General features: G+C 47.6%; 1 protein-coding gene across 5 annotated transcripts in view; it reads left to right on the top strand.

The window, feature by feature from the left end:
• Window positions 1–4130: 4130 nt before the first annotated feature.
• The window catches only part of NEK5 (NIMA related kinase 5), a 66732-nt gene continuing 60905 nt past the window's right edge, over window positions 4131–9957 (top strand). For all 5 annotated transcript variants that reach the window (XM_042254769.2, XM_027973579.3, XM_027973577.3 and 2 more), the window contains exons 1-2: window positions 4131–4213; window positions 8912–9050. In XM_042254769.2, the coding sequence (XP_042110703.1) occupies window positions 8934–9050 (117 nt within the window). In that variant the 5' untranslated portion in view covers window positions 4131–4213; window positions 8912–8933. The remainder of the gene's footprint in view (window positions 4214–8911; window positions 9051–9957) is intronic.

Raw genomic sequence — 9957 nt, 5'->3', positions numbered from 1 at the left:
GTGTGTTTTTCTACAAGACCTATTTCTGGGTAGTCATTGATCATCTTCAGTGATCACCCGCTGTCATTAAATACAGCCCCTCACAGGATTACGAAAGAGCCCAGATCGGAGGATCAGCCGTGGGACGAGTAGGGTAAGGTACAGATCTGGCCAGTTGGTGGTCCCGTATACAAGAAAGGAATGGGGCCAAAGGTAAGGGGCCCATACAGGAAGGAGCAGGAAGCGAGTGTTGTGGAACTCATGCAGGGGGCAGGACCCCAACATGCATGGGTCACCATGACACGTGTGTTCTGGGGCCTGCCATTCCATGCTGTGATGCTTTAGTGAGGGGAGAAGACTGTACCAAAGAAACTGACTCTTTCCAGGGGCCCACATAGGCAGTCATGAGAATAGCATCAGCCTGGTGTAGGGAACAGTGCTCGAGTCAACACAGGGGGAGAGAGTTGTGAGACTACAGTAGGATCATTAATAAAGATCTGCTGAAATGTGGGATACATATATCTTTTAAAGAGTTAAATATATGTTTTTAATCTTAACGTACAAAAACTGGTATAGACCTCACCCTCACACCCCCTCCATTATTTATACTCATTTAGTTGTCCTTGGTCTACTAGGGTCTCCAGTGTCAGTTACTAATTTTCCATTTCCATGTTCTGGTCACTCTGAGTGAGTCACTAAGTTCAGCCTATATTCAAGTGGACGGGAATTAAGCCCCACCTCCTGAAGAGGGTAGATAATCCAATACTAAGTCATTTGCTTTGTGGCTTGATTTGTTCTAGCTTTGGCCATTAGGAATTATTTCAGGTTGACTCCTATGTCCCTTTGACATGCCCTCATCCTTTTCTGTTTTGAGCAACTCCTTACTTTCTGGCAGTACAAGATGTTCATCTAGTACCTTCTCTGCCTCAGTGCCAGAATCAGCCATTTCTCTGAGGAGCGCTGGTTCCTTTCATGGGTTTAGAAACCAGGATCCGGGTTCTGGGTGTGATGTCACTGCTTATAGTCCCTCTAAGCAGACAGAGCTAGGAAATACATGTATATACTATCCCTGTATGTGACACTCCCTGGTGGTCCAGTGGTTAGGATTCCGCACTCTTATCGCCGAAGCCTGGGTTCATTTCCCTGTCTTAAGGCTTCCCTGGTGGCTCAGAAGGAAAAAAATCCACCTGCAATGCAGGAGACCTAGTGGGTGAAAAAGATCCACTGGAGAAGGGAATGGCAACCCACTCCAGTATTCTGGTCTGGAGAATCCCATGAACAGAGGAGCCTGGTGGGCTATAGTCCTTGAGATCGCAAAGAGCCGGACACAGCAACTAACACTTTCACGCATATCCAGAGGTGACTTCTGTATCTCTCCATCTGTTTTTTTTTTTTTTTTTTTAAGCTCAATATGGGTTTGTTCTTACTGATGTCTTGGATTCTGATTCAATACCCTTGGGGTCATTCTAACCTTTCCCTTCCCTCCCCCACTCCCCTTGCTTTTCTGTATCTTCTCTTTGACGGTGAGAAACTTGGCTTGTACCGTCCACCATCCACTTACTCAGTTGTTCAACTCCAGTATGCATATAAAGCAGTTTCCAAATTGCTAACCCTCACCCCTGTGAAGAACAATTTACCAACTAAAATACAAAGTTTATGTCTTGCTCCTATTGTCTTTAGCCTTACCCTTTCTAGTCAAAACACCATTTTCCAGAATGACTTATGTTAGCTCTTTTTTTTTTTTTTTTAATCACTATCTTGAAGTCTATCAGCCAGACTTGCCTGTAAGTTTCCAGGAGGTTCCGGTGGAAGCATGGGTCAACAGTGGCCTGCTGCAGGCCCGGGGGCACTGAATACAATAGACCTGGGAGCTGCTGGCATAAGTCCTTTTGAAGGAGGTCACCGTTACCCCTACCTGGGGGGTAATGAGGCCAAACTACAGGGAGGGAATACAGCCCCACCCATCAATAGAAAATTGGATTAAAGATTTACTGAGCAAGGCCCTGCCCATCAGACCAAGACCCAGATTGCCCTACAGCCAGTCCCTCCCATCAAGAAGCTTCCACAAGCCTCTTATCCACCAGAGGGCAGACAGAATGAAAATCACAATCACAGATAACAAGCCAAACTAATTACATGGATCACAGCCCTGACCAACTCAGTGAAACTATGAGCCTTGTGGAACACTCAAGATGGACAGGTCATGGTGGAGAGTTCTGAAAAAACATGGTCCACTGGAGAAAGGAATGGCAAACCACTTCAGTATTCTTGGCTTGAGAACCCCATGAACAGTATGAAAAGGCAAAAGATGTGACACTGAAAGACGAACTCCCCAGGTCATTCAGTGCCTAATATGATACTGGAGAACACTGGAGAAATAGCTCCAGAAAGAATGAAGAGGCTGAGCCAAAGCAAAAACAATGCCCAGTTGTGGATGTGGCTGGTGACGGAAGTAAAGTCCGATGCTATAAAGAACAATGTTGCATAGGAACCCGGAATGGTAGGCCCATGAATCAAGGTAAATTCAGTTCAGTTCAGTTCAGTCGCTTAGTCGTGTCCAACTCTTTGCCACCCTATGGACTGCAGCACACCAGGCTTCTCTGTCCATAGCCAACTCCTGGAGCTTGCTCAAACTCATGTCCATGAGTGATGCCATGATGCCATCCAACCATCTCATCCTCTGTCGTCCCCTTCTCCTCCCACCTTCAATTCTTCCCAGCATCAGGGTCATTTCCAATGAGTCAGTTCTTCCCATCAGGTGGCCAAAGTATTGGATTTTCAGCATCAGCATCAGTCCTTCCAATGAATATTCAGGATTGATTTCCTTTAGGATGGACTGGTTGGATCTTCTTGCTGTCCAAGGGACTTTCAAGAGTCTTCAACACTACAGTTGAAAAGCATTAATTCTTCAGTGCTCAGCTTTCTTTATAGTCCAACTCTCACATCCATAGATGACTACTGGAAAAACCATAGCCTTGACTAGATGGACCTTTGTTGGCAAAGTAATGTCTCTGCTTTTTAATATGCTGTCTAGGTTGGTCATAACTTTCCTTCCAAGGAATAAGTGTCTTTTAATTTCAAGGCTGCAGTCACCATCTGCAATGATTTTGGAGCCCCCCAAATAAAGTCTGACACTGTTTCCACTGTTTACCCATCTATTTCCCATGAAGTGATGGGACCAGATGCCATGATCTTCGTTTTCTGAATGTTGAGCTTGAAGCCAACTTTTTCACTCTCCTCTTTCACTTTCATCAAGAGGCTTTTTAGTTCCTCTTCACTTTCTGCCATAAGGGTGGTGTCATCTGCATATCTGAGGTTATTGATATTTCTCCCAGCAATCTTGATTCCAGCTTGTGCTTCTTCCAGCCCAGCGTTTCTCATGATGTACTCTGCATAGAAGTTAAATAAGCAGGGTGACAATATACAGCCTTGATGTACTCCTTTTCCCATTCGGAACCAGTCTGTTGTTCCATGTCCAGTTCTAACTGTTGCTTCCTGACCTGCATATAGGTTTCTCAAGAGGCAGCTCAGATGGTCTGGTATATCTATCTCTTTTAGAATTTTCCACAGTTTCTTGTGATCCACACAGTCAAAGGCTTTGGCATAGTCAATAAAGCAGAAGTAGATATTTTTCTGGAACTCTCTTGCTTTTTCGATGATCCAGTGGATGTTGGCAATTTGATCTCTGGTTCCTCTTCCTTTTCTAAAACCAGCTTGAACATCTGGAAGTTCATGGTTCACGTATTGCTGAAGCCTGGCTTAGAGAATTTTGAGCATTACTTTGCTAGCGTGGGAGATGAGTGCAATTGTGCGGTATTTGGAGCATTCTTTGGCTTTGCCTTTCTTTGGGATTTGAATGAAAACTGCCCTTTTCCAGTCCTGTGGCCACTGCTGAGTTTTCCAAATCCCGCTCAATTCTAAAACTGGGGAAAACTCAATTGTAAAACTACCTTACTGCTCGGTTGTTGCAAAGTATAGAAATAATATATGCAAAGCATCTGGTACACCTTCAGCAGGCGAGAGCCGAATGCTTGTGGAGTGTTAGCAGAGGCGTCCGGACCTAAAGCAACCGAGCAAACTCCCCGGCCCCGGGCCCTCTTCCGGGTGGACCTTGTAGAGGCTCGCGCCCGGCGCCCCGCCCGTCCGCGCGCAGCTCCGCCCTGGCAGCCCGCCCCGAGGCGCCGTGGCCCGGGGAACCCTGCTCCACCCAGGACGCTTCTCTCGCTCGAAGCAGGTAAGCAACGGGCGGCGCCCTCAGCCTGGACCCGGAGCTGCCCCCCAGGCCTCCAGGAGCCGTTGGGAAAGGTGGAGCCCCCGCCTGGGAAGGCGCGCTCGGCTGGGGAGCTGCCTCGGGTCCAGCGCCGCGTCGGTCTCCATGGCAACGCGCGGCGCTCCAGGCTCCTGGCTCCTCGGAGGTCTGCAGCCCTCCAGCCCGCCGCCACCCGGAGTGTTCCTAACGGAGCGAGATTTTTCCCCCACCACGAAACTTACGGGCTTCCACGCGCTGGTGCCTCCTGGGCGGGCGCCTCTCGGTCGCTCAGTTCCCACGCTGGTGGCTCTAAGTTCCCATTCCGCGGCCGCCTCCCTCAACACCGGGCCCTCAGGTGTCCCCAGCCTCCCCTGGCTGCGAAGCAGGCTCCCACTCTATACCCCGAATCGTCCCCTCTTCCTATACTGACACAGATTACTCAGAAGCATAACCTGTCTGCTCAGGGCAGAATCTTTGCCTTCTGAGATACAAAGAAAGTAGTGGCTACCACAGTCTAATGTGAGAAAGGAATGGAACAGTTTACCCGAAGCCCCCAAGGCTGGTGGCTGGCAGAGGGGCGCCAGACCAGGCAGATTTCAGAGAGTTGGGAGGTGATCAGAGCCAAGTCCTGGGCCTCCAGGACCTGCCAAAGACAGTTCAGAAACAACCCTATGGAGCTCCCCTTGTGGCTCAGTGGCCTGCCAACGCAGGAGAGGGATTGGTCCCTCTGTAACAGGAGAGAAAGGAGCAGGGCACAACTTTTGAAAGAATGACATAGCCCAAGGACACAACATAAAACCGATTAGAATCAAATGGGACAAGCTGGCAGACAGGACTAGACCTTGATCCTCAATCAGCAAGTGAAATGACACACCCAGAGGTGCCGTGACAGTTCCCCAAAAAAGTAAGTAAAGTCACTCAGTCGTGTCCAACTCTTTGTGACTCCGTGGACTGCAGCCCACCAGGCTCCTCAGTCCATGGGATTCTCCAGGCAAGAATACTGGAGTGGGCTGCCATTTCCTTCTCCAGGGGAATCTTCCTGACCCAGGGATGGAACCCGAGTCTCCCGCATTGGAGGCAGACGCTTTAACCTCTGAGCCACCAGGGAAGCCCTAGGCACTGTCAAAAGACCAAGGAGTGGGTGGTGGCCCAAATCCTGGAAATCTCTGCCCCTTCCCAAAAGTAGTTGGAACAATCCTCCCACTCATTAGCATATCTTACCCAGCCTATAAAAACTAATCACACCACATTTTGTGGCTGCACTTGCCCTCTGCGATGGCCCATACTCTGTCTGTGGAGTGTGCTTCTCTGTGTCTGAATAAATCCACTTCTTACCTATCACTTTGTCTCTCACTGAATTCTTTCAGCGGATGAGGCATCAAGAACCTGAGCTTCATTAGGTCCTGAAACCAGGTACCGTGGGTTTTGGCTGAGTTTGAGTCCCAGCCACATGGGTGTGAGTCTTAATCGGAGGTAAACAGTTTCACCTCCCTGGCCCTGGAGGATCCCACATGCTGGGGAGCAGTCAAAACCCGTCAGTCAGAACTCCAGAGCCTGTGCTGTAGAGCCCTGGGATCTGCAAGTACTGACGCTCAGGTGCGCTGGAGCCTGTGCTCCGCAACGAGAGAGGCCACTGTAGTGAGAGGCTTGTGCACCGCCGCTGTAGAGTGGCCGCTGCCGAGTGGCCGCTGCCTTCTGCAACTAGAGGAAAACCCACGCGGCACCGAAGACCCAGCACAGCCACAATAAATAAAATTAAAAAGAAAAGAAACAACCCGAAGGGACTCACTGGCCCATCTTCTTGCCCACGGGCTATTGAGGGTGTGTCTGTGTTATAAGCACAGTGTTTCCCAGGAGACAGTAGAGGAGAAGGGATCACCCCACTTACCACCCAGGGGGAATTCATCTTCCCCTCTCAAGAAGCTAGGATCCTGGGCTGAGGATGACAAACCCAAACCAAAGGAGCTTAAGTGCCAAAAGGAATTTCAGGCCTTATATTAAAAACTGAAGGTAACTGACCCAGTAGGCGTGGATGGGGCTTTTGGGGCCTCTTGCCATTCTGCATCTTATCAGATGAGTCTGAATGCCATAGTGCCTGTCTTTATTATCAAGTCCATATTTCAGTCTGCCGGTGCTTGGTACTACCACATTAGAAGCAGGAGTGAAGGAGCAGGGAGTCACCTGCCAAGGACAGCCACAGACTTTTAGATCTCTGCTCCCAGGAGCAGTCTGGCCAGTGGAGGAATGATTCTTCCAAAAAGGTGAACAGTTCTTGGTAAATATCTGAGCAAACCAAGGTCCAATCAAGCCTCAGTTGACACGTAGTTGCATTCCCTGAAAATTCAGTATTAATTAAAATTGCACTAGACGTATTTTGCATTTAGATGTAAAATAGTTTGGTAATAGCCACAGTTATAAACCGATTTTTCCGTGCACAGGAATGTGTTCGGAGACGTTCTAAGTTGGTGAGGCTGCCGGATAATCCTTTACTATGCAGGGCCGTCCCTTGCATCACAGAATCTTAGTATCTCAGACCTCGTGTGTGTGCTCAGTCGTGTCCAACTCTTTGCTACCCTGTGGACTGTATCCCGCTATCCTCCTCTGTCCCTGGAATTTTCCAGGCAAGGTTACTGGAATGCGTTGCCATCTCCTGCTCCAGGGGATCCTCCCGACCCAGGAACTGAACCCACATCCTCTGTGTCTCCTGCATTGGTAGGTGGATTCTTTATCACTGAGCCACCTGGGAAGTCCTATCTCAGACCTTGCTGTGCTTTGCTTAGCCACTCAGTCGTGTCTGACTCTTTGCGACTGGAGTGGGTTGCTTTTCCCTTCTTCAGGGGATCTTCCCAACCCAGGGATCAAACCCAGGTCTCCAGCACTGCGGGCGGATTCTTTACCGTCTAAGTCATCAGGGAGGCCAATGGCCTCAAAATGAGGTAGTATCTGCCTCTCCCATCTCTGCCAACAGGAAGAACTCTGGAAGTTTCCAAACTGTCCCATAGGGGGCAGTGCTTCCCCTTTGAGAAAGGCAACTGTAAACCCACACGAAGCAGAAGCTTTGTGCTTCCTAGAGGTGCCAAGATCAGGATATTATGTTTTTCTTTCTCAGAACAAACTTGAAAAACAGGAATGGTTATTTCCACTTTAGAAATTAGGAAAGTGAGGTTTTATGAAGTTAAGTGACTTGCCCAAGATCACCACACTAGGTTGTATCAAATGTGAACTGTAGCCCAAGTTTGACCCCCGGGTCTGCTCTGTCTCACTTTGATTGTTTTACTTGTTCAGTTCAGCTCAGTTCAGTTTAGTCGCTCAGTTGTGTCCAGCTCTTTGCGACCCCATGAATCGCAGCACACCAGGCCTCCCTGTCCATCACCAGCTCCCGGAGTTCACTCAGACTCGCGTCCATCGAGTCCGTGATGCCATCCAGCCATCTCATCCTCTGTCGTCCCCTTCTCCTCCTGCCCCCAATCCCTCCCAGCATCAGAGTCTTTTCCAATGAGTCAACTCTTCGCATGAGGGGGCCAAAGTACTGGAGTTTCAGCTTCAGCATCATTCCCTCCAAAGAAATCCCAGGGCTGATCTCCTTTAGGATGGACTGGTTGGATCTCCTTGCAGTCCAAGGGACTCTCAACAGTCTTCTCCAACACCACAGTTCAAAAGCATCAATTCTTTGGTGCTCAGCCTTCCTCACAGTCCAACTCTCACGTCCATACATGACCACAGGAAAAACCATAGCCTTGACTAGATGGACCTTTGTTGGCAAAGTAATGTCTCTTTTCAATATGCTGTCTAGGTTGGTCATAACTTTTCTTCCAAGGAGTAAGTAAAATTCTCCAAGCCAGACTTCAGCAATACATGAACCGTGAACTTCCACATGTTCAAGCTGGTTTTAGAAAAGGAAGAGGAACCAGAGATCAAATTGCCAGCATCCACTGGATCATCGAAAAAGCAAGAGTTCCAGAAAAACATCTATTTCTACTTTATTGACTATGCCAAAGCCTTTGACTGTGTGGATCACAATAAACAGTGGAAAATTCTGGAAGAGATGGGCATACCAGACCACCTGACCTGCCTCTTGAGAAATCTGTATGCAGGTCAGGAAGCAACAGTTAGAACAGGCCATGGAACAATGGACTGGTTCCAAATCAGGAACAGAGTATGTCAAGGTTGTATATTGTCACCCTGCTTATTTAACTTCTATGCAGAGTACATCGTGAGAAACGCTGGGCTGGAAGAAGCACAAGCTGGAATCAAGATTGCTGGGAGAAATATCAATCACCTCAGATATGCAGATGACACCACCCTTATGGCAGAAAGTGAAGAGGAACTAAAAAGCCTCTTGATGAAAGTGAAAGAGGAGAGTGAAAATGTTGGCATCAAGCACAACATTCAGAAAACGAAGATCATGGCATCTGGTCCCATCACTTCACAGGAAATAGATGGGGAAACAGTGTCAGACCTTATTTTTTTGGGCTCCAAAATCCCTGCAGATGGTGACTGCAGCCATGAAATTAAAAGACGCTTACTCCTTGGAAGAAAGTTTTACCTGTAGCCACAAGGAAAGTTAGATGATTTCGTCTTGGCAAAATTAGAATGAAAGTTTTAGCAAAACAAGTTCTGTTACATTGTAGTGGTCAATTTTCTGAGTTCATGTGCAATAAAATTTCATTGCTCTCATTTCAGGTAACTCCATGGATTGGAGACCATGGATCAATATGACATGATTAAAGCCATTGGGGAAGGTGCCTTTGGGAAAGCGTACTTGGCCAAAAGGAAATCAGATAGCGAGCCCTGTGTTATAAAAGAGATCAATTTTGAAAAGGTAAAGTTAAGAAGTTACAATTCCTGTTCACTTTCAGTGCTATATTCAGCTGGCTTTTAATCCAATTTGTCAAGAAATGCATCTTTTTCTTTTTTTTTTAAACAAATATGAGTTGACTTTTGTTTGTTCCGTCTTCTAAATCCATTGTCCAAACAGCAACCAGTGATCTTGTTTTTATTTTAAATTTTTATTTTACTTTTTGGCCGCAACTGTCATCATGAGGGATCTTATTTTCCCCCACCGGGAATTGAACCCATGCCTCCTGCAGTGTAAGCAGGGAGTCTTAACCACTGGACCAACAGGGAAGTTTGAAATGATTTTTTTTTTTTTTCAAAAGAAAAGAAAAAACAATGTTATCACCCTGTCTACTATGGTACTCCTTACATGATAACATCTTTTTAAAATATCCTATGGCATGTCTATGGGAGGCCCCTCCTCCCTAGCTCTGACTCCTCTATTTTGCACAAGGGTGGCGCATTTCCTCTGTCACTCCTAATACAGGTCACCTCCACAAGGAGGAGGCAATGGCACCCCACTCCAGTACTCTTGCCTGGAAAATCCCATGGATGGAGGAGCCTGTAGGCTGCAGTCCATGGGGTCTCGAAGAATCCGACACAACTGAGTGACTTCACTTTCACTTTTCACTTTCATGCATTGGAGAAGGAAATGGCAACCCACTCCAGTGTTCTTGCCTGGAGAATCCCAGGGACGGGGGAGCCTGTTGGGCTGATGTCTATGGGGTCGCACAGAGTCGGACACAACTGAAGCGACTTAGCAGTAGCAGCCACAAGGAGAACTTCCCCAAACATCCTATCTAAGACAACTCCCTGACTTTAATCACTCCTTATCACAACAGCCTGGTTTATTTTCTGAGTAGCGTTTACAATGATCTGGGATTACTCTGTTC

Source organism: Ovis aries, chromosome 10, assembly GCF_016772045.2.
Source record: "Ovis aries strain OAR_USU_Benz2616 breed Rambouillet chromosome 10, ARS-UI_Ramb_v3.0, whole genome shotgun sequence".
Classification (NCBI taxonomy): Eukaryota; Metazoa; Chordata; class Mammalia; order Artiodactyla; family Bovidae; genus Ovis; species Ovis aries.
Note: the sequence above shows the minus strand (reverse complement) of the source record. Positions and strands in the feature narration are given on the sequence as shown.